Genomic DNA, 27,170 nt, shown 5'->3' on the forward strand with positions numbered 1-27,170 from the left:
GGAGCAGCGGGAGAGGAGGAGGAGGCGGCGGCGGCGGCGGCGGAGGAGGAGGAGGAGCGGGGCGGGAGGGAGGGAGGGGGGTTGGGGGGAGAGGTGGTGGGGGGGAGGGTGGGGGGTGGGGAGAGACCCGGCGGCGGCGACAGGGCGAGAGCAGAGCGCAGTGCCAGGGGGGTGGGGGCACCGGTGCCCGTCTGGGGAGGGAGCAGGCGGAGGGGGTAAGCTGCGATTACAAGCAGGAACCGGCGGCAGCCGTGAGTCCCCAGCGGGGCTGAGCGGGGGAGGGGAGCGGCGCCCGGGCCGGCCCCCGGGGGTCGCTAGGGGGTGGCCGGGATGAGGTGGCGGGAGGTTGGCCGGCGGTTGGCCCAGGATGGCGGGGAGGGGAACAGACCGGCGTCCGCCGCCCGCATCCTTCCCTTTCGCCCCGCTCCGCGGCTCCTCAGGCCGCACTGCCTCCAGAGCCCCTTCCCTGGCCGGGGGACCGCGGACCCCGGGCCGGGCCGGCAGCGGGGGAGGGGGCTGCGCGGTCTCAGCCCCCAAGAGGGGAGGGGCGACAATTTCTGTCGGCGGAGCTGAAGGGGTTTAAAGGGCGGCTCTTAAAGGGGCCGCAGAAGGGGCCCGGGCCGGAGGAGGCACCCCCTCCCCATCCGCCTTCCGTGGCTCTCACCCGGGGCGGCTGGGCGGAGAGGAGAATGCAGAGGAAGGAAACACTCGTCGGGGAGGCCTAGGGGACCGAGCCCTCACTAGCGGGGTTGGGCCCGAGGTGGCGGGCAGGGGTTTGGGGGTGTGGGTGTGGTGAGCGCTGGCCGGCAGAGTTGGGGGGAGCGGATGGGCCTGGGAGGAAGGGGTTAAAGGTGGGGCCAGCCCTACAAACTGGCGCACACATTCCGTACTCAGACCCGGCCACACGCGTTTCCCTGGCACTTAATGGGGGAGGGGTGCGGTGTGGGGTCCTGGGCCTGCGCCCGGTCCATCCCAGGTTCTGCTGCAGGGCTTTGGGTGGTCGCGGACCCCACTGTCTCAACTCACACCTCAGGAGCCCCCTCTCCTACGCACACACGGGCTCCGGCGCGCGTGCACACACCTCGGACATTCCCATAGTGCCTCACGTGACCCACGGCCCCGAACGTGCCCACCCTCCACACACGCTCACGCACGCGTGCACACACGCGCACACACAACACGGCCGCTTCCCAACTCCATCCTGACCCCCACCCGCAGCCCCGCTAAGGCACTCATTGACTGTGACACACCTACACTCATTCACAGGCACACACATTCCCCCACACATGCAACTACAGACACATTCATAAACGGCCAGAAGTACACGCGCACCCCCTCGCCTAGCCTACTCTTTTGGGAGCCCTGAGTCATTCCTGCCCCCCTCCCAGGGCTCCCCATTTCCCTGTGTGCAGGCCCACAGGACTGGCTTGGGAATTCTTTGGCGGCTTTCTTCACCTGGGCCCTGGCCCTCTCCCAGAACCGACCCCCCCAAACTTTGTGTATCCTGACACTCTGCCAGGACTTCCTGTGGGTCCTAGGTCAGGGGTGAGGAGGGCCTGGAGGGTTGCCACAGCCCTGGTGTGAGTGGGGGGGGCATTTCCTTTTCCTGAACTTTGGGATCCTGCAGGAGGAAGTTGGGCGGGGGCCCAGCAGAGGATGTGCTGACAGTGGTGAGGCTGACCCTCCCAGAAGCACTGAGCCTTCCTTAGGGAGGAGCCAGGGGTGCCAGAGGCCTGGGATGAGGAGCTTGGCAGAGAGGTATTTGGGGAAGTGAGGCCTGGGGTGGAGATGGGCTGAGGAGAGAGTCAAGGCAGGCCCCATCTGGGCCCATGCTGGGAAGGCAGATCTCTTCTGTCCACTGGGTTCTGAAAGGAGCCTGTCCCTGCTGCTAAACTGGCTCACTTGTCCCAACTTGTCCCACCCCACCTCCACCCCCACCCCCAGGTCTTCACCTGGTCCCAGCCCCTTCCCACAACGGATGCAAAGAGGAGAAGATAGGGCTTGGTAGTCTGGGAGGGGCGGGTGGGAGATGGTGGGGCAGGACCAGGCAGCATCTCAGCTGTCACAGGGCTCCTCGGGCCAAGACTAGGGGTATCAGAGGACAAGTTTCAGGCTGCCGAACTCTCCACCATTGCTCCTGCTTTCCCAGGAGGCCCAAGGGGTACCGCAGCCCAGGCCCTTGTCATGGAGTCCATGTTTGAGGATGACATCAGCATCCTGACCCAGGAAGCCCTGGGCCCCAGTGAAGTGTGGCTGGATGCTCCTGGAGACCCCTCGCTGGGGGGAGACATGTGCTCTGCCTCTCACTTTGCCCTCATCACAGCCTATGGAGACATCAAGGAGCGTCTGGGGGGCCTGGAGAGGGAGAATGCCACCCTCCGTCGCCGCCTCAAAGTCTATGAGATCAAGGTCAGAACTTGGAGATGATGGGGGTCTGGCTGTGTGTGTGTGGTGGGGGCTGCTAATGACAGGAATTGGGGATTCAGCAGAGATTCTAGGGATCCAAAAGAGGGGTCAGGGTAGAGACTCTTGAAACTTGAGGGTCCTCCATGAGAGGTGTGGCTGCTCTGGACGGGAACTCCGGAGAGCCCAGCAACAATCAGGAAGAGATCAGGAGGGATACACTTGGGAGTGGCGGACCTGGTATCTAAAGATCTGGTTCGTGGGAAATGCTTACACACCCATGGGAATTGGGATGTACAGATCCCACTAGAGGGGGGACTCTGAGGCAGGTTGTAAGGGTGAGGGCACAGTGAAACTGAAGCCTGGGCGGGGAGCCAGGCACCAGCTCTCCTGAGGGCCTGCCCCATCATCCACAGTACCCGCTGATCAATGACTTTGGAGAGGAGCACAGCTTCTCTCTGTATGAAATCAAGGATGGCTCTCTGTTGGAGGTGGAGAAGGTCAGCCTACAGCAACGGCTCAACCAGTTCCAGCATGAGGTGAGCCCCTCGCAGGCCTCTCAGCTTTCCCTAAGCTTGCTCCAATTTCTGACACCTCCCCTACCCACTGGCCTCTGGCTGTCTGTCCCCTTGGTCAGAGATGGCCATGATCCTCCCTAGAGCTGGCCGCAGCTCCTCCCGCCCCTTTCCTGGGTGCTGGGAATGGAAGTGGGAAGCAAGGGAGCTGCTCAGCTCCCAAGTCGGTGATGGGCTGACTGGTGTGCACCCCACTTCGCCGGGCCCCATGCAGCTGCAGAAGAATAAGGAGCAGGAAGAACAGCTCGGGGAGATGATCCAGGCTTACGAGAAACTGTGTGTGGAGAAGAGTGACCTGGAGACGGAGCTTGGGGAGATGGTGAGGCCCAGGGAGCTGGGTGCTGGAGAGTGTGACCCAGGCTGTGTGTCACCCTGTGTGTGCGTGCTTGCAGTGTGCACCCCGCTGTGTTCGTGTGTGTCTGTGTGTACCCATTTGGCCTTTTAAATGGGGCTGTGTGTGCCATATTGGTTGTGAGTGGCTATGTGCATACATCCTGACCGTGCAGTGACAGGAGGTGACTCTGTAAGTGGCCCTGTAGCACATCGTGTCTGTGTGTGTATGTTTGAGTCTCCTGCTGGGTCTACCCTATGCCTACAGCACTGCTCCTGGAAGGCTTTGTAGGTGAGGGCAAAGGTGACCAGAAGTGCCTATGGCTGCTGGGATGGGTCTTGCATGTGTGTGGTTCTGGGTCAGGGTATGATCATATGTGTGAGCCAGGGGGCAGGCGTCAGAATCAGGAAACATGGTTTCTGCCGACTCCTACCTGTCACCTGGGTCAAGTCACTTAGCCTCCATTGCTCCTCTGAGCAGTGGGGCAAATAACTTCACTGAGCTGTTGTGGGCATTAGTGTAAAAATGCATTGCTTTAATAATCAAAAGTACACAACAGTTGCTATGTACCAGGCACCATTCTTATCTCTTTAGATACAGTTACTCATTTCATCCTCATAACAAATTCAAGAGATAGGTGTGGTTATACCTATCTTATGGATGAGGTAGATGAAGCCAGAGTGGTTGTCGCATATGCAAATGGAAGTTACTATGCTCCTGAAGTGGTGTCTGGACAGGGAACTGAGGGTTCTTAAAGTGTCCCTGTGTGTTAGTGACATGGAAGAGTCATTAACTCTGACCTTTCAAGGGGCAGTAGCCAGAAACATCTGCATTGCATTTGCTGGAAGAGGAGACCTTGAACTCATGGTCACTTGGAGGGTGGAGTTGGGATGTATGACCTTGGGTCCCTGCTCAATTTGTGTGTGATGGCTATTCAGGCATGGCAAAGTCCTGTACTTGGGGGGCTACAGAGGTACCCTAGTCTTGTGCAGACCCTCACGCCTTTGTTTCCCCCCACAGCGGGCCCTGGTGGAGACCCACCTGCGACAGATCTGTGGTTTGGAGCAGCAGCTGCAGCAGCAACAAGGCCTCCGGGACACAGCCTTCTCAAGCCTGAGCCCTCCACCTGCCCCTGCCCCGCCCTGTGCTGATCTGGACCTGCACTACTTGGCTCTGAGAGGGGGATCTGGCTTGAGTCACGGTGAGATCTCAGCAACCCCTGATTTCCCTACCCCAAACTCCCCAGGCCAAACCCCCATTTCAACACCTTTGGACACCTCCAGCTTCTCAGGTAGTCAACACCCATTATAATGCTTTAAATTTCCCCCATAATCACCCCATCCCACCTTACCACCTGTTCGGTCACCTCATCCACTACTACCCCAATTTTTGCCACTGATGTCTATGTCCCTCTCCTGCAACCCTGGCTACCCCTATGCAATTCTGATAGATGCCAGCAGAGGGCGCCCCAACCCAGAGTCCCCTGCCTGTCCTAGGTTGTGATTTGGAGAGGCCCTTGAGGATGCTCAGAGACTTGAGTCTGGCCAGAGAAGCCCTTCAAAAGGCTATCTTATTTTTCCCTGGCCTCCAGGAAGATTAGAAAAAGCAGCTTAGCTCCTCCTTCCTCACTGCCCTCAGCAGAGGGACCTCTCATTCTGGGGTAGCTGTACTCTAGCTGTCTCTCTTGGATCCCTCATGCTGCAGTCATCACCTCTTTCACTTCGTGTTGATCTGGGAGTCAGTGGAGATGCCCAGTAGCTGGGCTCAGCCTGATGTTGTCCTCTCCCCTGTCAGCAGGCTGGCCGGGCCCCACACCCAGTGTGAGTGAGCTGGAGCGGAGGCGCCTGGAAGAGGCTCTGGAGGCTGCCCAAGGAGAAGCCCGGGGGGCTCAGCTTCGGGAGGAGCAGCTTCAGGCCGAGTGCGAGCGGCTACAGGGGGAACTGAAGCAGCTGCAGGAGACCCGGGCCCAGGTAAATGACAGCAGGGTCCGGGCCCCAGGCCCTTGCTCTGTGGAGGTCTGGGGGCTGCTGGAAATAGCATTTAGAGGTTGAGGGCTCCTCTCTGGGTACAGACGGGCACTGGGGATGGGAGAGAAGTAGAGGCCAGGCCAGGTGACCTCTCCGTCTTTTCCCTTAGGATCTGGCCTCCAACCAGTCGGAGCGGGAGATGGCATGGGTGAAAAGAGTTGGGGATGACCAGTAAGTTATGTCTGTAATCCTCTCCCTCTTAACCTCTGTACCTCAGGGGTGGTGTTTCCCAGGTCCTCCCTTTGGTTCTCTCCCTTTGGTGGTGTTTGGGGGACCTCCCTTCCAAGCCATCAGAGCTGTGGGGTTTAGGTTGTTTGTGTGGCTCTGCATCCTTCACAGGAAGGAGGTGAGGCTCTAGGGGTGCTCAGGTTCTGGGAGGTGCCCTTTGCTTTCCTCTGGCACCCAAGCCCATGTCTGTTCAAGGGGTTGAGAGAGGCTTCCTCAGCAGCATTGCTGCTGTTCTGTGTCCCCTGGTGAGTTTTTGGCCCCCCCAGGGCCGCAGTTTCTGTCCCAGGAACGAGGCCCCGCCAGTTTGGTTAACCCTCCCCTCCCTATGAGGAGGAAGGAGATGGCCTCTTCCAGGATTTGTGATGCCTCATCTATCTCAGGAGAGAGAACGCTGAGGCTTAGGGTTGGAGGGACTGCCTTCATGGGAATTAGAACATACTCTGCTGGGGTGACCCTTTGGAATCTTGTTAGGAAAGAGGGGAGGCCTGAAGTAGGAGAGGAGCTATGTCAGTGAGGAGCCTAATGGTGGGGGCTCCTGGGGCAGCAAGGGAGAGGGTGAGCGGCAGCCTGGTAGCAGTAAGCCTGATGCCTTTCACATCCGCACCCAACTCATCCTCTCCCACTTTCTGAGAAATAGAATGCAAACCTCCTTCCGTCTTACGTCCTCTTCCCCAAGATGAGGTGTGTGGCACAGACTCCCTACTTTCATTGGAGGGGTAAGACTGAGGCCCAGAGAGGGGCAGGAACTCACCCTTCATCACACAGCATACCTAGGTATAAGACCCCAAGGGACCTCCCCCCAGCAGGCTTCCTCCTCACCTTCCTCTCAGCTTCTGGCCAGTTGGGGATACTCCTCACCTCCCTCTGCACCCTGGGGTGAGGGCCTGGGTGGAGCTGTGATAGCTGGGGGGGGGTGAGAACACAGTTTGTGGGACTGGTGGGTGGGACCCCTTAGCTAGGCTGTGGGGCACTGAGAGGCCTCTGTGCAGAGGGTCCACCCTAGCTTGTGGCTGGGGCTCAGAGCCCGTCTTCATCCATGTGCCCAGACCCGGAACACACACTCTCACTCTCTCTCTCTCTCTCTCTCTCTCTCTCTCTCTCATCTAAGCTTGCCCCAAAAGTCACACCGAAGGGCCCTTTATGGGTCACTGAGTCCAACCCCTGTTAGAAGCCCAGCAGTGAAGACTCCCCCAATTGGTTGAACCCCAAGAGAAGACAGAGGTTGTGGTAGGGCTGGAGTCTGAACAGCCAGGCTTTGAATCTAGGAATGGCTGGGGTGCTGACCGGCTTTGCTTTATTGACTTTACCTCTCTGGCCTCAGGTTTCCCTCATGGGCTTAGAGGTCCGTCATTGCTGAGAGACGTGAGAGGAAGGCGATGGGGTGAGGCAGAGGAGGGGTGGTGGATCCCAAGGAGCCAAGGCTATGAGTGAGTGAATGAAAGAGAACCCCTCCCATAAAGTGCTTTGGAGGTCAGATCCTCCATTCTGCTGATCAGAACAGAGTGGCCCCTTTCCCTTCCTCTCCCAAGGTACCTGCCTCACCCAGTCCCTTTGGCCATAGGGATGAGCTGGTCTTATCTCCCTTTCCTCCTGGCTCCTCCCCTCAGTCCTAGTGGTTCAGACTTTGCTTTAGGGCCTCCTGGACCTCTGCCCCCGGAACCAGTCAGGTCCTGCCTGCCCAGCCTCACACCTCCTTTCAGGCCGGGTATCTCTGGATAGCCCCAGCTTGGCAAGAGTTAATTATCAGAGGAAGTCCTTACTCCCCCGGTAGTTTTATTTTCTTATAAACCGAGCTCCTTTTGGTAATAGTCCGCTTCCCCAGTGATCCCTCCCCTGTCCTCCCACCTGAGGAGGCCTCAATCACCTGCTGTCAGCTCATTTTTCCCCACCAGCCCCTCCTCTTCTCTCTACTTCTGCCTGACCCTCCAGGCTAGTGGGAATTTTACATGTAGGTTTGCCCAGGGGAGGAATGCAGGGGCTGGATTATCCAGGTGGAGGTGTGAAGAGAAGGCCACAGAAATTTCTGCATTCAACCTATTCCAATGTGGGAATCTTGTGTGTCCCCAAAAGGTTACCACTTATTCTCAGTTTGGATACCTCCAGGGCAGCCAGTTATACTGCAGGAGTCCTGGGTGTTAAAATACACACCCTCACCCCTCGCAATCTGCTCCTGCCTCTATTAATTCTCCAGCATGAGTCCTACCTGTGCTGAGGCCTGGGAGACAGCCCCAACCCCAGGGTTTCCCAGTTCCTCCCATTCCATCCCCTGGCCCATAAGCTCTGGTCATCAATGTTCCTCTAAAAACAGGCACCCAGACCAGACCAGACCAGACTGCCACCCTCCAGGTCTGATTTCCGGGCGAGATTTCCCTGCCCTTTGGTTAGCCCCTTACCTGGTGACCGATGCCCAGGGAAACAAATTGCCCCAGAGGAAGAGCCACAGGGCGTCACTCAGGGGGCCAACGGCAATAATGAGGGAGGAAGTGGGAGTGGAGACTACCCTCTCCTTAAGGTGCACTGGGCAGTAAGGACCCCAGGAGGGTCCCAGTCAAGGTGGGAGGTGAGGTGCAGAACCCACAACCACCTTCCCTCTGGGCCCAGCGCAATCTTTCTGAGGTGTAGCCAGTGCTTTGGGTGGAGGGGAAATTGTGGAGAGGGGGCTCCTTCAGGAGTCTCAGGGCCCTGAGTGGGCCGGACCCAGCGAGGGGAATGCGGGCTCAGTGTAGGAGGGAGCTCACCCGTGAGGGGTCCACCGTGAGAAGACGTGGGGCTCAGGATGAGTGATGAGGGGGTAAACTATAGGTCTTTCTTTTTCCCCAACGTGGGGGGCTCAGCGTTGCAGCCTGGGCCCTTTTCCGCCCACCCCCCACACCCCTCTCTCCGCCCACAAGCCTCTGCGTGGGCTGCGGTTAGTGGTGGGGGAGAAGTGTGAACTCGGAGAGAGAGGATGGAAACTCTGCACAGAGGTCAAGGGCAGTGTGGGGTGGGTCAGGACGGAAGTCGGAGACCCCCGCGTACCCTGTGCTTAGCCTCATGCCCCAGAAGCGGCGGGCCCAGGGCCTCCCCCTCCCGCTTCTCACCCTCCCTACTTCCTTTCTTTCAAGTCTCCTTCAGCCTGGGCACCCAGCAGCGCGCAGGAGTTAACCCCTGAGCACTGCAGCCTTGGGTGCGTGGACAGGGCCCCTGAAATTGAGGCCCACCACTCCCACCTCACTGTGGTCTGAGTGATTGGTGGGCCTTGAACCGGTCTCTGGTCATTTCCCTGCCAGGAAGGTGGAGAGTAGCTCTTACCACGCTTTCCCTCCATGGGAAACTCCACATCCTCCCCTCATTTTTCAACCAAGGTCACTGAGCTGGTATCTCCAAAAATAGGATCAAAATGGTTTCCCCTCCCCCACCCGTCTCCTAGGCACTTCCCTGATCCTTCATCCACGCTGGACACTATGCGAGGCAATTTACAACATTTAATTCTCACAAAAGACATGTTGAAGGTCCTGTCCCCTTTTACAGCTGAGCCAACTGAGGTACAAAGAAGTTAAGTAACTGGAGAAGTTAAGTGCAAATGTCAAGCAGGTCCTGAGCAAATGGGGTGTTTTTCTGGTTCCGATTCTTCTTCAGGCTGGAGGCCCTTATCGGGGGTGAGCAGGTGATTTGTTGATTGCTGTAGAAAGTAAAAAGGGGGCACTGTTAGTAATTATGCGGAGGCAACTAGTGTGAACCAGGACAGTCCTGCGCAAGCTGGGATGTGTGGCCCCCTCACCTAACCAGGGACTCTGCTCTCCAGCCTCTCTGTGAGCCGCTCAGTTTGGCTGCGTAGGAGAGGCCGTCCAGACGCAATGAACATCTGGCCATGCTGGAAGCATGGCAGGGCTGCCAGGAGGAGCCGGGCTCTGCAGATGGCAAGTCATAGCTGGTTGAGGACCGTAAAGGGGCTCAAGGCGCCTGAAAGGAAGTGGTGGAGCACTGGGTTGTTGCAAAGCGACTTCCTCCTCCCCCCACGACCTGCAACCTCAAGTCCGCTCCATGGCCTGGTGCCTGTGGACCCTCCCTGAGGGTCGGGTGGGAAGACTGATGCTGAGTGTGCCTGAGGGTGGTGGAAAGTTTGGTTCCTAAATTTACCCACAGGGGTGAAGTGGCTGGGGGCAACCGAGGGCTGCTATGGGCAAGGATGGAAAGGCTGGGAATGCTGGGTTTCTGTTTTCCTCCTGATTCTCAGTCAGTTGCTGATTCTGACCCCATGACCAGCTCTACCCTGACCCCATTCCTAACCCTTATATGGATCCCATCCCTAACTAACCCTATCCTTCATCCAGATCCCATCCCAAAATGAACTATCAAATCCAGCCCTCATTTGACCCTGACCCCAGCCTTAACCCTGACCTCAAATCTATCCCTAGTTCGAATCTGTGACCCAACACTGGCCTGATTTCCAACCCTGCCACGTCTTCACTGCAGGTCCAGTGCAGCACAGGGCACCCAGTTAACTTCCCTGGGGAAGACTCTGCGTTCAGAAGCCTATGTGTCTCACAGCTGGATTGGGGCAGAAAGAGGCCTTAGAGAAGGACACTTAGGTCTCTAACCTTTCCCACCTCGGTAGCTTTATCAACAACAGTGGAGGTTATTATTTCCAGATGAATTTTTGAGATCCTGAATTACTCGTGGAAAGAATGAATGAAAGGATAAGTCAATGAAGGATGGAAAGATTTGCTGCAGAGGTGCCCTTCTTCCTGCCAGCTCTGCCATTTGCACTTTGGCTCCTCTGAAGGTGCCAGCTCAGCAGGCTAAGGTGCCAAGAGGATGTTTGAATCCCTGCTCTGTGTCACCACTGCTCTGTGACCTTGGGCCAGCCTCTTACTAGCTCTGATTTTCCATTTCCACATATGTCTGGCACCTTCCTCTCTTTTCCCAGGGCAGGGGTGGTGATGCTCAGGGCCCCCAGGACACTTTGGAGGTCCCCAGCCTCTTCCATCGCATCTTTCCCTTCTGCTGCCTTCCCATCTCTCCTTTCCCTACCCTTTTGGAAGGCAGGGTATAGCTGAGCGGTCAGTAGCCTGGACTTTGGAGTCCAGGATGTCAGAGCTCTCATTCCAGCAATTTCATTACTACTAGGCTTTATGATTTTGGTCAAGGACTTAACCTCTGGAAACCTCCATTCTCTCATCTGTAAAATGGAGATAATAGTGGCAATAGTGTAGGGTTGTTGTGAAGATTAAGTGATGTTCTTAGCACAATGCCTGGCCCATGATGAGCGCTCATACAGATGATGTGATTCTTTTCTCCCTGGGTCCCTCCCAGGTTCTGAGAGACTCAAAACTTTCCCCCATCATTTAAGCAATAAAGAAGCACCGAAATGCAGCCGTCTGTTGCCGTTCCCCTGACCCATCCTTCCCGAACAGTCTCAGTAGTAGAAAATAGCAGGGCCAGGAAGCCAGGAAACGGAATACTCATTCAGGTGTGTGTGTGTGACTCTTGGTTGTGTTGTGAAGTTGAGATTTTTTCCACTGAATTGGCAGTGTTTTCTGTGAGTCATTTAAGTCCTTAGCGTATTTCGAAGCCTGGGTCTGTGCACACTGAGGTCGGGAGAGACATCTAATTAAGGGGGAGGTCCCAAAGGGTGATAGAGCATCAGGAGGTTGGGTCCCACCACCTTTACAGGTCTCAGAGGTCCTTGTGAGGGCTGCCTGGGGTTCCAGCAGGACAATCCTTGCCTGCCCCAGGCACCCAGGTCAGAGCTGTGAGAAAGGCTGGACATTCTGGGCCATGGGTGCCTTCCTTCCATTTCCTACTGCTCTATTTTGTTGTGAGGAGGGTGCCAGGAGCTGGGCAATGGAAACTGGGCTAGCTCCTGACAGGGGGAGGAAAGCAAGCAGGGGAGAGATAGGGGCCTGGGAACTGAGTATGGCAGGTGAGATCTCCAAGGCAGGGTGTGAAGGCAACGACCTGTATCTGTCACCTGAGATACAGCAGTGACTGTGGATGGGGGAAGAAATTGGGCGAGAAACTGGCTGCTTGGTCAGAGGAGGATGCTCTGTATCACTACCCTGCCCAGAACCCCTCCTGTCCTCACCACTGTGGGGTGGCATGGTCCTTCAAAAACCCCCAGTCTGATGGGGGAGACACAGCTCCTGCCCTCAGATTGCCCCAGTCTGAAGGAGATAGCCTTCCATTGGGGGTCCTCAATTTAATGTGGGACACAGACTGGACCTCCAGTCTGATAGGGGAGATGGCATTTTTCCCCACAGGCCCATAAGGTGAGGGTGGGTGGACACAGGACACATTTAGCCAACACAGGAGCTGAGATGTGATGGATTGAGGGCTGTAGCACCTCAGCAAGGGTTCCTGAAAGGACCTTCCTTCCTCCTGCTGCTGTCCATCTCTGCCCACCACCAGATGGGTGGGTGAACACTCTCCCTCCCTAAGAAATAGGCTTTTCCCCCAGAATCCACCCTGTTTGCAATAATTTGGCTTTGGCCCAAATGGCTTAAAAATAGTTTTGTTGTGGGAGGGGCCATTGTCTCCCCCATCACCCAGCTCTAGTAAGAGAGCCAGTCAGTGAGTGGAGAGTGAGAGCGAGAGCTCAGTTATTATCTATCCTCTGCACCTAGGCTTTTCCTGCCCTCTGAAGCCCTAACCTCACGACTTCCCCTCCTTTCCTCTGGGGTCAGACACACACACACACACACACACACACACACACGCACACGCGCGCGCGCGCGCGCGCGCGCGCTTACTCTTACCCCATTCCTCACACTCATCATTCTGGCCTCACACCCACCTTCACTCTCTCCCATCCACATACATCCTCTCTCACATGGCCATTACCATGGGATGGAGGGGGGGCCCTGAGGTTCTGGAGAACTCCCCACCTCGTTCCTGCCCAGGGCCCTAAAGGGCCTCCCCTGTGAAGAGATCCACCTGGAGTGGCTGAGCCTCTTGCCTGCCACTTCCCTCCAGCTCCAATTTCCACGAAGTTCCAGAGTCCCTTCTGGACTTGGTGAGATGGTGGGAGGGGGGTTGCAAGAGAACCCAAACCCCTGCCTCCCAGGCTCTGTGCAAGCCCAGAACAGAGGGCAGTGACCAAGGCCATGGCAGAGCCTCATGAGAGGTCAGGGTCTCTCTAGGGGTGAGCAGGCCAGGGTGGGAGAGAAGGGAGGGGCAATGCTGAGAGTGATAACTTTCGGAGGTTCTGGGTAAAAGTGACCTAAAGAGAAAGGAGAAACAGAAGTAGGTGACGTCTTTGCCAAGCTCATAGTCTGTTCCAGTTTTGTGAGGGTGGGTGCCCAGGAGATCTGAGCAGGAAGTGAAGGAAGCAAGAAAAATGAATGGAGAGGCTCAATTTGTTATTCATTTACTAAACATCTACTGGGTACCAGGCCCTGGATGAGATGCTAAAACTATAAATACAGTGATGTAATCTCTACTTTTGAGGAACTCCCAATGAAGTTCCAGAACAAGGCAACTTTTTATAAGTGTTCAGTGTGAGTGGTGGCCCCTGAGGTGTGTGGTGCACAGCAGCTGTTCACAGAGATCTCTGTGTAGAGGGCTCCCTGGAGCTCCTGGGAGGTACAAGGCTAAAAGGAGCTCAGAGGCAGCTTTGAGATGGAAGCAAGGGCATTGGACCTGGAACTGGGCAGACTTGGGTTCAAGTTTATCAGTTGGCACCTCTGCCAAGCCAGGAGGCCATGTCTTCACTTATGGAATGGGGCTCTTCAGAGAATGTGCAATAGCAGTCTGCAACCTGTCAAAGATTGAGGGCTCTTCATGGACCCCCTGCTCCCAACACACGGATGGTGCTTCCACTTTTAGTATGTGCTCTTTGAGAAAATTCACAGTGACAAAAGCTACTATAAATTCAGTGCAGCTTTTTGATGAATCTGTGTTTTATTCGTCACCACAGGTTTTGCATAGATTGGAAAAACATTCACACATACCTGTGTGAGCTTTGTTCAGGCTGCAGATAGTGCTCGGTGACACATGGATTCAGGGACCCCCCCCCCACACACACCCCGGGAATCACTGAGTTCCCCAGCCCCAGTCCATAGCCTGGGAACCACTGCCCTAGCCCCAGGTAACATTCACTAGGAGGAGAGGGAGGCTCCCTGGAAGAAGTGGCATTTAAGTTGATGTTGGAGGGCCCTGGAGGGCCAGATGCTGGGGCAGAACCAGTTCTTACTCCACTGTGAACCCACTTCCCTTCTCTTCCCTACTCCTTGCCCTGTGACCTCAGGGTGAGGGAAGGCTGGGGTCAGACCATGACCTGGGGGGACTGGGGTGTCTTTCAGGGTGAATTTGGCGCTGGCTTACACGGAGCTGACAGAGGAACTGGGCCGGCTCCGGGAGCTGAGTTCTCTGCAGGGGAGGATCTTGAGGACCCTGCTGCAGGAGCAGGCCAGGAGTGGCGGTGAGATGGGGCAGGGCAGGGGAGGCCAGGGCTGGGCCCCAGGCTGGGGGAGCTATGGCTACCGTCCTGTGTCCTGGGGCCACCCTCGGCTTCCTTTCCCTATGCCTGAGCCTTTTTCACTGGTGTTGGGAGGAGAGTGGGTGGGCTTCGGTCACAAGCAAGCCCTGGCTCCCAGTTCTGACATCTTCTCTCCCCACTGTCCCCTCACCTGGTCTCACTTCTCTTCCAGGCCAGAGGCACTCGCCTCTGTCGCAGCGTCACTCCCCGGCCCCCCAGTGCCCCTCACCATCCCCGCCTTCCCGAGCGGCGCCCCCGTGCCCACCGTGCCAGTCGCCCGCGCCCCAGCGCCGCTCCCCCGGCCCCCCATGCCCCTCGCCCCAGCAGCGCCTCTCGCCGGCCTCGCCTTCCTGCCCGTCGCCCGTCCCGCAGCGCCGCTCGCCGGGGCCGCTGCCGCAGTGCCAGTCGCCGAGCCTGCAGCGCCGCTCCCCCGGGCCCCCCGCCGGCCCGGCCCCGCCGCCCCGGCCGCCGCCGCCGCTCCCGCCGCCCGCGGAGAGGCCGCTGGCCGAGCGCGCCTACGCCAAGCCGCCCAGCCAGCACGCCAAGGCCGGCTTCCAGGGCCGGCGCAGCTACTCGGAGCTGGCCGAGGGCGCGGGCTACGCGGGCGCCCCCCCGCCCTGGCTCCAGGCCGAGGCGGCCACGCTGCCCAAGCCGCGGGCCTACGGCGCCGCCGAGCTCTACGGCCCCGGCCGGCCGCTCAGCCCGCGGCGCGCCTTCGAGGGCATCCGCCTGCGCTTCGAGAAGCAGCCGTCGGAGGAGGACGAGTGGTCCGTGCCCCCCAGCCCGCCCAGCCCCGAGGCGGGCACCATCCGCTGCGCCTCCTTCTGCGCGGGCTTCCCCATCCCGGAGTCGCCCGCAGCCACCGCCTATGCCCACGCGGAGCACGCGCAGTCCTGGCCGTCCATCAACGTGAGTGGGGCGCGGGCGCGGGCGCGGGCGCGGGCGCGGGCGCGGGCGCGGGCGGTGGAGACCCGACAGCCCCGGCCTCCGCCGCACCGCCGGCCTCGGGCTGCGCTCGCTTCCTGGGCCGTCTCCCCGTTGTTGCCCGAGGGCCTGGGTGGCACAGTCCTTACGCAGCACTAAAACCTGCTCAGGACTCTGGTTAAGGGCATGGTCTTCAGAAGGACAATCCTGGCTCTGATTCTAGACTCCACCACTTAGTCGCTGTGGGGATTTGGACAAGTTACTTATCCTCTCAGATCCTGAGTTTTCTCATCTGCATAGTAAGGGCAATGATTGCATTATCTAGTTCCATCCTAGGGTTCTTGAGAGGGAGGCCGTAAGCCTACAAACCCTCCACACAGGGCCCGAGTGGTACTCAGTAGTGAGCATCTGCTCTTAGGCTGGTGATGGAGGCCATGCTGGCCCTGAGGGTCTTGGGTGACACAGGGACAGGCCTGCTCATCCAATTCCCTCCATCAGGCCTCAGAGCCCCTTTTCTTTTCTGTCTGTCTTAGAAGACAACCCTATCTTAGGGCTCTATCATTTCACTGAAATAATGAGTTTCCTGAATGTCAGATTCAACTCTTGTCACCTAGGAAGACCAAAATATATTCCAAAGCCAGACAGAAAGTATTTTTGGGTTATACATTGTTTGGGATTATCCATTGCTTTGAGTTATCTGGCAGCAGTGTCTTAGTCACTCTGCGGGCATGTCTGGGTCTTGGCTTTCCTCATTAGGGCAGATGTCCTGGCAGGCTGAGCATACCTCCTTATACACTCCTCCTGTGGGCGCTATGCCCTGGGTTGGGGAGTGGATGCTGAACTTGTGGGGGGCGGGCAGAGACAGGGAGGAAAGGGTTGGCACTGGACAAAGGGTGCCAGACCCCTTCCGCATGCCGCAGTCCTCCATGCCCTGGGTCCCAGGGAAAGGGCAGGCTGGAATACGGGGACCATGTGGGAGGGTTGGGGGCTGTAAATGACGTCCCTTTCTCCCCACAGCTGCTGATGGAGACAGTGGGCTCTGACATCCGCAGCTGCCCCCTCTGCCATCGGGGTTTCCCTGTCGGGTATCCAGATGACGCCCTCATCAAACACATTGACTCTCACCTGGAGAACAGCAAGATCTAGGGTGCCTCCCCCACCTACTGGCTGTTTCTCTGCCCTCTCCCATCACCCCCAAACACTCACTCACTTTGAATGCTGCATGAATTTCGTGGGGGGCCCCTGCCCCTTGCGACCCCCAGATACCTCCACTAGCTACCGAGTCAACGTGTGTGCCATCTTCCCTCGTCCAGGCACCACTCAGCCCTGGCTCTTCCCAGGAGGTCAGTTGAGGCTCTCCCCAGCTCCCTGGCTTCCAATGGGAGGTGGGAATCTGGGCTGGGACAGGGAGGGGAGTACCCTACCCAGCCTCTCCCTCTGCCTTTCTGTTCACAAACACAGTTGGATCCAAGGAGGTGTCTAGTGCTTGGGCCTGGGGGAGAGGGAGGGTATCAGAGGACTCCAGGAGCTCCCCCAGCCACTCTCCAGACATCCATCTTCCTCAGGCTGTGCTCTGCCCAAGGAACACCTCCCTGTGAGGTTCCAGAGCCTGCCCTGCACACTGATGCCAGTTCCTCCATCCCATGGCCAGCTCAAGGCTTATGGCCTGGGCCCCCATTGGGGGAAGGAGACATCTTGATTCTTGCCACTCTCTGCAGGCCAGTCCTGTCCTCCCCCTCTGCCCACCCTGGGGAACAGGGAGGGTGGGAGAGGAGGGGGAGGTCCCTTAAGGACTGGAAGGATCCAGCCTAAAGAGGCTGCCCTATGGGCCAGGGATCCCTGCACCATGACCCTCAGGCCAGGGGACTATCTGTGCCAGCCTTCTAGGCCCATGCCCTTCCCATGGATCCCCCAGCACCAAGGCACAGATTGTTATGACAGTTGCTCCCCTCCCCTCTTACCCCATTTGAGCCCCTGACACCACAGCACCCTGGAGCCCATGTGTGACTAAGGCTCTGTTAGCTGGGTGGATGTCATTAGCCCTGCCTCCCAGGCCAGAACCTGAGGATGGGCCCAGGGTGCTGTGGAGATCAAATTCAAAAGAGCTAACCCCCTTCCCACACCCCAGTGACCCACATTCCCTCTGTGAAATCTACCTCAGAGTCATACCCTCAGAAGGACGGGTAAGCAGGAGGCCAGGGGGTCCTGGGACTGAGGTGGGGAGCTTCCTACAGCAAGAGCCTGCCACCCACGATGAACCCCTCCCACCCCCCCCACTGCCAGACTCTCCTGGGTCTCAGCCCCGGGCAGGTGGCAGTGGACGCTATTGTCAGTGCATGTACCATTCTGATCCAATTCTTCCAGGCCCCCTACCTCCTCACACGCCTCCCCTCCTCCTCAGTGCAGGGGAGTGAGTGAAGGGGTGTGTCAGGCGGGGAAGGGTCCAAGGACTCCAGAGACACATGGCATTGTACCTTGAATGTTCCCCCAGGGAGGGGAAATTAGGAAGTGGGAATGCAGAGGGGAGGTGGGGGCCCCTGAGCCCTCTGAACAAATTGAAAGTCCAAATAAAACTTACCTGTTCCATCTGTGCTCAGTCTGTGCCCTCCATGGCAGGGGTGGGGAGAGAGCCCTTGGTAGCCCTTGGTAGAGGTCTTGAAAACTGTGTCTCACGCACGGATACACCACCAGGGGAGAGTGGTCACTGGGCAAGTAGGAGATTCATAGGGCACCCACGTTCCAAGGTTATTCTGGAGACCTAAGCATGCAAGTGGCCATAGATGACTTGTGATGAGTTAATTTAGGACAGGTATGGAGCAGCAGAGGGTATCTTCATGACAAAGCCACCACCCCAGCCCTGAGCAGGTGTCAGGGGCTCTTGAATTTTCCCTCCCTGTAGGTCTGGCAGGTGGAGATTCTGAAGCCCTCCCTGGGGGTTCATTTATTAGTAGCAGCTATTTCTTCATCAGATGATTTCTGCGTGCCAGGAACCAGGCTGGGGCCTCAAAGAGGAAGAACATCCGTGTTCCATGTCCTCATGGGTCTGAGAGCAGTGGAAGGGCTGGGCTCCACACTTAGCAGCTGCCTCAGAAGTCTCACAGCCTGGGAGGTCAGAGCCAGGTCATGAACCCTTGACTCCTGCCCCAGCCAGGCCTGCCCTTTGTTTGCACAAAGAGCCTGAGGTAGTTGTGCATCAACCCTGGGTGCCTTTCATTTCCACACGACCCCTTTACCCTTAAAAACAAAAGGGGGGGGGCAATTGCTAATTGAAGGCCTGAGGTTCAGCTCCAGACCCAGGGCGAACATCCTTCCCCATTGAGTGTCAAGGTCCAGGTCCCCATGGGGAGACTTGCCAGCCTCCCTTGCTCCTCTAAAAGTTCACCCAGCCTTCATTCCATCTGCAGCCAAGTGCTGAGTGCCAGAAAAGGTGAGAACAGCCATCCCTATGGAACATGGCTTCACAAGTCATGGGAAAGAAGGTTCTGGAACTTCTGGCACATGGATGCTCGGTGCCCCTCGGTACTCCCCCATCTCAGTCAACTCCCATGGAGGAAGGCAGCACCCAGGTTTTGGGTCTGGGTCCTGTTTGGGTCACTGAAGACATTTGCTAGAAGGGGATGAATGAATTAGGGATGGTACAGGGACACCGGGCAAAGAGAAATCCTAGCCATTGAGAAAAGGGGCAAAGGATGACCTGGGAATGAGTTGGAGGCAGGGGCATGGCTCAGCTAACCTTGAGCATGTCTGAAGGTGGGAGGGAACTCAGGGTTTCCTACAACCTGGACATTCTCAGTCATAGGGTGAGAGTGTGAGGACAGACGGTGTAGATTCTGGCAGCTCGTCTCCTAGATTTCTGTAGATCTGGGAAAGGCCTCGGGTGCAGGGCAGAAAGTAACTGGGGGCTGGGAGGGAAGGTGGGGAAGGGAGGTAAAACTAGTATGCCCCCAGCCCAGGTCCTCCAGAACTACAGCCTTTCATTGAATGCTCCTCCCCCACCAAAGGAGAGGATATGGGGCTGGGGGGTTGGAAGACGAGCTGAGTCCTGCCTACACCCCTCTCATTCCCAGCAGGACTGTGATCAGATATAAGGACACTGGCTCCTCAGTTCTCTGTAGGAGTAATGTGGGGGCACTAAGGTTGGAGAGTGTGGAGGTAAAGGGGTCTAGATCTCTAGGCTCCTGAAAAGGTAAGGAAGGTGGGACAACTTTTACAGGAGCAAAGTGATGGGAAGATCCCTGCTGAGGCAGATACACCTGGGGGGTGGGGGGGGACCTGCTCACTCCCACCAGCATAGACTCAGAGCCAGCCATGGGAGGTGGGGTGGGGTGGGAGGTGAGGGAGGCATCCCAGAGACCAAGCCACCCATGGTTTGTCTCCAAGCATCCAATGAAAGGCCAGCACCCAACATTCTCTCCAGCTCCAGCCCTCCTGCCCTCAGTCTCTCCTTGACCACCAGCTGCTCCTCAGGCCTCCTTGCCTTATTTTTGGGGACAGCCCTGCCCCTCTCCCCCCAGGATTTCCTCAGCCAGAGCTACCATGGAGAGACCCCTGCCCTGCTCCTGGTCCCTGTGCAGGTGATCAGCTGAGGGGAGCAAAAGCCCATTTCAGAAGCTGGTGGTGGTGTGTGTGTGTGTGTGTGTGTGTGTGTGTGTGTGTGTGTGTATGTCGGGGACAAGCTGATAGCTAACAAAAGGGAGGGGGGTGTGGGTGAGTCAGCGTGTTAATGAGAAACACCTCACACCGCTGATTAGGACTAATGAAGAAGAGGGGGTGGGGGTTTCACTCGGTGACATCGCTATAGGGTAGGGGGGAGAAGAACAGCCCCCCCCAGTCCCATTCCTCTCTCAACAGGGACAAGAACAGAGTAACTTTGGCTACCAAAGGAAGAATTGAGGTCAGACAGGAATGAAACGAAGGGCAAAGGGGTCCTAACTGGGAAGGGGAGGGACAAGGTGTCTGGGGACAGAGGCCGGATAATGTGGGGAGAGTATGTGAGATTCTCTAACACCCTGCCCTTCCTTGATTTCTCTGTGTTAACTTTAGAGAAATTCTTGGCACTCAGAGCTGTGCCCTCTGGTTGCCCAAGTGCCTCTTGAGATCTGATTCCTGCAGAGACCCATGAGGGTGCTGTTAAGAAAACTCCAGTCATGGGCAGCCTGGGAGAGAAGGCCTTGTTTGGGGCATTGACTGCCTAGATATTAATGGCCCAGGGAGGCCTGGCAGAGCAGAGAACAGGAGAGGACTGGGGAAAGGGAGGACCTGAGCAACAGCTGGAGGTCCTCTTGGTCCTCTTGGTGGCAGCCCCTGTTCTTGTGGCAGAAGCAGAAACCCTGAGAACTCGCAGATCCACCCACCCTCCATGCCAATTCAGCCAAGGCCAAGGGCACCAGGCACGCCTCACAGATGTTCCAGTCGACTGTGTGAGTGTGGGCATTGGGGGAGGGCCTAGGAGGGGGACAGGATGGGTGTCGGCCAGCACCTCCAACACCTACTAATTTGCATTACCACTGACACCCTTCTTGACCAAGTAAATGGAGCCAGAAATAACAGGGGGGGAGGTGGTTCCCTGGAGGGGGTGCCTTTGAGACTGTCCTTTCCTGCCTCCAACACTCCCACGGTGCTGGGGGCAGGAGGTCAGGCCTTTCACAGTCCCACAGCTGCTCCCTGACAAGGGAAATACACCTCCTATTGCTCCTCCCTCCTCAGATCGGACAGATACCCCAGCCCTGTCCCTTTCCTTCTTCAGAGCCTACTCCACACACTCATCCTTCCTCTGAGAACCTTGTCACTGGGGCCTCTCTCATAGCTGTGGTGACCCCATCACTTTGTCCTGCTTCCACTGTCAGATTGGGCATTTCCCAGGCAGGGCCTAATTGCCCCTACCAACCTGGGATCCACTCAAGGGAACATTTTGCATAAGAAATAGTCTAAGCAATAGCAGGGAAACTTGTGAGTAGCTTCTAGGACCGGCATGAGGTGGCCTGGGGTCCAGTGTGGGACCTTGGCGCTAGGGCCATGGGGTGGAAAGGAGAGGGGACTCCCAGCTGTTAGAGACTTCTGGCGCAACCTTAATCCGAGGTAGTGCCCAGGTGTAACCAGAACTGTTCCATCTCAACATTTTTATCCCCTGCCCCAGTGACTACCACACAGCCCCCCCCCCCCCCCAACACATTTGGTGTTAAGTTTATGTGCACTGAATGTACTTCTGTCCCAGATAGTGGAGAATGATGCCACAGCCACGCTTGGAGGCAGGAGACGGCAGGCGTGAAGGGCCGAGGAGTGGGAGGCTCACTCTCTGCCAGGGGGTCTTGGGACCTAGGAGATCAAGGTGGTGAGGGCGGGGGCAGAGCAGAAGGGCCCGGCAGGGAAACCAGGTCGTGAGAGACAGCCAGAGGGCTGTGAACACACTGTGGGAAGGAGTGAATGATGAGCTGAGAACTCCCCCCACTTCTCCCCTCCAGAGATGCTATTTTGGAGAGAGAATATATGCAGCGCAGGGTGCAGGGTGCAGGGTGAGGGAGCAGGGCAGTTCCACCGGGTCAGCTGGACCACCTGCTGCCTCTGCTCTGCCTGGCCAGCCATCTCCATTGGCCCTGGCACCTCCCTGCCACAGCACTCCCTCCCCACTGGGAAAATCTTGCTCTCTTGAGCACAAAAGGAGAAAGGAGAATATTTAAGCTGGCCTCCTGGCACCCCCTGGAGGGTCTCCTAGGGCCTCAGACCTAGGGGAAGCTCCTATTTCCATTACTTCCTTGGAATAAAAATGTGGAGTGTACTGTGGGGCACGAGGTGAGGCAGGCACCAAGTACACCTCAGCGGGCCTGAGCACTTCTTGCCCCCAACTCCATACTTAGGTACCCTGCATGGATTCCCCCTTAGCATCAAACTTCCCAGGGTATGTGGTGTTAAAAGAGGCCAGGGCAGCTGGGTTGGCTCACAGGAGGTTCCACCCTTCCTGCTGGGGAAGCCAATTTTGCCCCTTTGGGCCAAGGAGGTTGGACAGAGGTCAATATGAAGTAGAGCCCTTGCTTGGCATGAAGGGAAATTCCTGTGCCCCAGCTGAACCGCTCTGAGGGGCCCTGACTCATTTTGGAACGAAGGCTCCAATGCCCTGTGGGTTTCTGTGGTGGCTGGGGGCAGGGGAGGACAGGACGTGTAGATAAAGGGCGCTGGGGATGAGTGGAGACTTTTGTTTTAGTTTTTTGGAACTTGGCTCTTTCTCTGCGGGAGTCCAGCATCACCTGAAGGAGCAGGGTTGGCTGAGACGGAAGAAGGCCCAGCTGCTAGCCAGTGAGGTGCTGGGCATGGTCACAGCAGAAGGAACATTAGGTTAGACTTTAGGAAGAGCTTCAAGTGAAGACACTGGGGCACATTTCTGAGCTGAACTAAGGCATCTGGCTTCCTGGATGTCCCCACAGTAGATTCCCTCCCTCCCTCTAAGGCTGCGGAGTTCAGGCTGGCATTGGGGCAGTGTAGGCCCGAGGCAGAGAGATGCGCAGAGTGACCCCCTGCAGCGGTGGGCATCTGAAAGCTCAAGAGAGGAGGGAGGAGGGAGGAGGGAGGAGGGAGGAGGGAGGAGGGAGGAGGGAGGAGGGAGGAGGGAGGAGGGAGGAGGGAGGAGGGAGGAGGGAAGGTTCAGGCCTCAGAAGATAAATGTCCCCAAGCCAGACCATGGGTCAGGGATTTGAGTTAGAAGACCACAGATGAGAAAGCCAGACTCTCATCTCAGTCCCTCTCCCAAGTCCTACCTTAATGCTTTTCTTCTCTGGCCCTATAGACCATGGATGGGCCAGGGGAAGCCATAGCTACTTCTCCATGTGCCTGGAGCAAAAGGCCTACAGGATTTCTTGGCAGGAAGGGTGGGGGATGCGGTTGTAGAGCCAAATTCCCTGAGGCAGAGGAGTTGGGGGATGGCCAGAAGAGGAGCAGGTGGATGCAGGCCCTCTGCTCCAGAGGGAAGCCCAGCCCAGGCCTGCAGCCCACAGGCGAGAAGGTGGATGGGGCTGACTGAATGATGGCCGTGGCCCTCCCCCTTCCTGGGGCCATGGACCTTGTGGGTGATACAGGAGCTGAACTCTCCTGCCTACCGCCCCCCACCCCAGGCCGAAAAAGCAAACTGTGCATAGGAGGTGAGGGGGAGGATCAGGAGATGGTGTGAAGGAGATGGTTCACCCAGAGGCATGGGTGAGGGGCAGGGAAGAGGACAGTGCCCCCTGGTGCTGGCCTTCTGGTGTGCCCAGCATACACAGAGAACTCACCTGGGGATAAGAGAGCCCCTTGCCTGCTTTAGTGCCCCACTCCCTCCTGGACTGGCAGGTGGTTAAGCCTGAGGATAGAGGAGGGATTGAGTAGGGCTTGGTACAGGGGTCTCAGCGACCACCCCACTGAGTCTCCAGAGCTCAGAGATTTTAGTGTCTCTGGTTTCAGGCACAGCCTTAGGCCCCCACATGGGCACATGTAAGTCTCTTCCCACAGTCCTCCAGATTTACCCCGTCACACTTAGCTCCAGATGCATACAGCATATGGACAGCCCCAGTTACACACACACACCCTTCCTCACTTACCAGGCTCCCAGCGACACCCACCTGCAGTAATACACTCTTTCTAACACACATGGTGTATACACACACAGTCTCACACAACCAGGAGCACAGTGCCATACAGGTATGCCCCAGGTGCCACAGAACATGGGCATGCACTGCCGCGCACTCACACGTGACTCCGTGTAGGCCCCAGGAGTAGTGCACACCAACATGTGTGTGAAGTCCCACATGCACACACAGTGTACGCTCCAGCTTTGAAGCCGACCTCATTATCCAGTGGTGTGCTGGTAAATGCTTAACGGGCGCTCCCATTTCAGTTACCACTGTGACTGCACTACCTTTGGGAAAAGATGCACATGATCAGCTCCAGCCCATCACTCCCTTATCTTTTGTAGAAATCACATGATCAATCTTAAATGCAGATGGGCAGCCCCCAGGAGGGCTGCACCTGGGCAGCGGTGACTCATTTGGGCAGCTTCTTTACCCATGGGGTGTCCTCTCTTCCCTAGCTTCTCATACTCCCCAATCCTTTCTAGACCCCACTTCCTGCCCCTCTTGCTTCTCCCCCTCCTTCCCTGTCACTCAAGGCTGTGAGCTGTGACTGGTACTCAGGCATGTCTCTTACCCTTGCACCTTCCTTTCTCTCCCCTGCCATTGCTATGGCCACCAGATCTGAGGGTGACAGGCCCATAGCTAATTCAGGTAGGCTTCCAAGAGGAAGGGGTCAGGGAGATGCCACTTGTTCCCAGAAAAATGCTAAATCTCTCTGTGTCCAGCTGCTAATGTATCTACCTCCTTGCACCTGCTGGGGCCTGGTTGTTTCACTCTTCTCCCTGGTCATCAGGACAAGGAGTCTGGTCAACACTGAAAATTAAAACCACAAAGTAGAGAGAATTGGCTCCTAGCAGTGGTGGGGGGTTCAGTGAGGGGGATGGTTAGACCTGGGCTGAGTGTGAGGACCTCTTCTTCTAACATTGCATCACTTCTCAGAGCTTCCGCTCCTCAGTTTGAAAAAAAATGAAGAGACTGGACCAGGCAGTTTTAATTTCCTTCTCAGCTCTGACATTTGGGCTTTCTATGTTTCTGAGGTTCTTCTAAAATCTACTCTATGAGAAGTGGCCCTTATTGCTAATCCTGATCTTTTTCCCCCAGATCATGAGGGAGGTGAACAGATGTGGTTTGGGGGTGAGGGCAGTGGGTGCCATAGCAGAAGGAACTGGAGGCTGGGCCTGGACGTCTGTAGGTTTGGGTTTGGGGCCTGGCAGGCCATGTACATCTAGGGACCTTCCAGCAGCCTCTCTTCTGTTTGCTGTGGCTCCTGAATTATTCCGGCTGCGTAAGAAGCAAAGGGGAGGGGGAGGAAGGGAAAGAAGGAAGGAAGGGAGGGGAGGGGAGGGGAGGGGAGGGGAGGGGAGGGGAGGGGAGGGGAGGGGAGGGGAGGGGAGGGGAGGGGAGGGGAGGGGAGGGGAGGGGAGGGGAGGGGAGGGGAGGGGAGGGGAGGGGAGGGGAGGGGAGGGGAGGGGAGGGGAGGGGAGGGGAGGGGAGGGGAAGGAACAGAAAGAAAAGGGTTCACCTGGATCCAGGAAGCAGCCAGCCTAACCAGTAAAGTCACCATGGGGACATGGAGAGGATGGCGGAGAGAGGCCTTCCTGGTTGTTACAAATCATTCCAGGGTGAATCTGTGAGGTGGGGACAGTTCTGGGCCCTCCTGAGCTTGGGCTGAGTCCTTCCAGAGCAGAGCTGTGTGTCCCAGGCAGGGGTTGGGGTCCCAGTCCTCTGCTCAGGGCCTCCTGCCCTGCTTTGCTGCTCCTTCCGAAAAAAACTGAAACCACAAAATTGGCTTGTGGTTGGGTGAATATCAGTCACTGCTACTCGGCTTGGCTTCCTAGGATGACTAAGGGAGTTGAAAGCCCCTCCTGTTAGCCCCCCAAATTTTCAGAGGAGTCAGAGGCTGAGATGGGAGAGTAGCTCCTTTTGGAAGCTTTTGCTGGTGGCTGAGCTCCCAGATGGCATGGCTGTTGGACTGCGTTCTAGCATGTCTGTGGGCCCAGGAGTTTGGAAGGTCACTACAGTGGGGGTAACATTCTAGGGCTGCCTTACCCAGTAGTTTGGAGTGGAGAGGGGCTGAGGATGAGGGCTCTTGGGTCCCCCAAAGAGTCTCCTTTCAATCTGCCTCTTCCAGCTCCAATTCCCAAGGAAGCCGAGAGCTGAGTTGGTGCTGAGGGTGGGACAGGGCACAGTGGGTCACATGAGCGGAGCCTGGGTATCAGCCTTGAAGCCAAGCTGGTGCCTGAGCCCGGGACCAGAGTCTTCCATTGCAATTCCCCCACTTTCCTCCCTCCCAGATGGCTGTGTGACCTGGAGACAGTCCCCTCCCCTCTCTGGGCCAAGTTCCAATGGTGGTCTTTCAGGCAGGGGTGGCGCAGATGGGAGAAGCCAGGCTGTGAGTGTCAATGCCCAGCCCCTCACTCGCAGCCCCAGGCCAGTGTCATCTAGAGTTTGACAGTTCTGGAGTTTGACAGGGCCTACCTCTCCATCCTTCTCAGAGTTAGGAAGAGAGAACTCAGATGATCCTGAGTTTGGGCTGCAGCCCTCCTTTTTTCTTTTCTTTTCTTTTTTTAATTTTATTGATTGATTTGAGAGAGAGAGAGAGAGGAAAAAACACATCAATTTGTTGTTCCACTTATTTATGCACTCATTGGCTGATTCTTGTATGTGCCCTGACCAGGGATCGAACCCCCTACCTTGACGTTTTGGGAAGACTCTCTAACCATCTAGATGCCTGACCAGGGCCTCTCCTTTTATCTTCTTGGTATTGAACCACTCGTGGCCCCTTTTCCTACCTCCACCTTCACGTGCACCAGTGGTAGCCAGCACCAAGGGAGAAGGTCCCACCCCTCATCTCAATGTTGTGTAAAGTGGGGTAAAATCACCCTGTAGAGAATTTTGCAATTTTTATTGATTTTTAACATTTCAAAGGAAGAAGTATGCTTGCTCTGCAAATAAAAACATGTCTCCAGTCCCCTCACCACCGCCACCCCCTGGTGCCACCCCCAGCCCCACCCATACCCACAGAGAATGCTGGGAGTGCCTGCTCATCCCAGCTGTCTGGTCCTTCCATCCTCACTGGGCTTAGAAAATGGGCCCCATCTGGGACAGGATGGTGGGTTCCACCCCGGCTCAGTTTTCCCTCTTGCTGACTCTGTCGCTAAGCCTCGATTTCCCCTTCTTGAGATAAAACACGCGGATTCTTTCAGCGCTGACCTTTTGTGTATCTGTGATCCTAGTAAAGAAAGGGGAGAGGGAGCCGTTCCCTGACCCCTTCTGCACACACCTGCACCCGCTCCCCCCTCTCTCCCAGTGCCTGGCCGCCCCCACTGCTTCCCTTCACTCTCTTTCTGACTGTCCATTGTCTCCGTTTCTCTCTCTCCTGCTTTCATTCTCTGTCTCTCCATCTCTCTTTCTGTTTCAGCTCCCTGTTCTCCCCATCTTGCCCCCAGGATGGGGGTGGGCACACGTGAGGTCTTCAAGCTTTTCTCACTAACCTCTCCCCAGAATTCAACTTCCCCTCAGAGTGAGACCCTCCCCAAACCCACCTGCCCTCACCCAGGGTCTGGAAGTTGGGTTCTGATGACTGGGATTCATGGCTCTTTGAGCCTCTGAGCAGAGGGGAGGTTTGAG

The 27,170-nt window shown here is 56.9% G+C and overlaps 1 protein-coding gene across 2 annotated transcripts; it reads left to right on the forward strand.

The window, feature by feature from the left end:
- The first annotated feature begins 189 nt into the window (after positions 1-189).
- TBKBP1 (TBK1 binding protein 1) lies at positions 190-17,537 on the forward strand. Of its 2 annotated transcripts, XM_087826162.1 has the most exons (10): positions 190-251; positions 2,150-2,409; positions 2,820-2,942; positions 3,193-3,297; positions 4,330-4,510; positions 5,104-5,279; positions 5,446-5,507; positions 13,847-13,965; positions 14,195-14,931; positions 15,964-17,537. In XM_087826162.1, exons 2-10 carry the CDS (start codon positions 2,185-2,187, stop codon positions 16,090-16,092), a joined length of 1,857 nt encoding a protein of 618 aa, XP_087682288.1. In that variant the 5' UTR covers positions 190-251; positions 2,150-2,184; the 3' UTR covers positions 16,093-17,537. The 2 variants fall into 2 exon arrangements, with proteins under 2 accessions (XP_087682288.1, XP_087682289.1); XM_087826163.1 differs by lacking the exon at positions 190-251 and having other exon boundaries at positions 2,090-2,409; positions 5,107-5,279.
- The last annotated feature ends 9,633 nt before the right edge of the window (positions 17,538-27,170 follow it).

This window comes from Miniopterus natalensis, chromosome 17, assembly GCF_054644295.1.
Source record: "Miniopterus natalensis isolate mMinNat1 chromosome 17, mMinNat1.hap1, whole genome shotgun sequence".
Classification (NCBI taxonomy): domain Eukaryota; kingdom Metazoa; phylum Chordata; class Mammalia; order Chiroptera; family Miniopteridae; genus Miniopterus; species Miniopterus natalensis.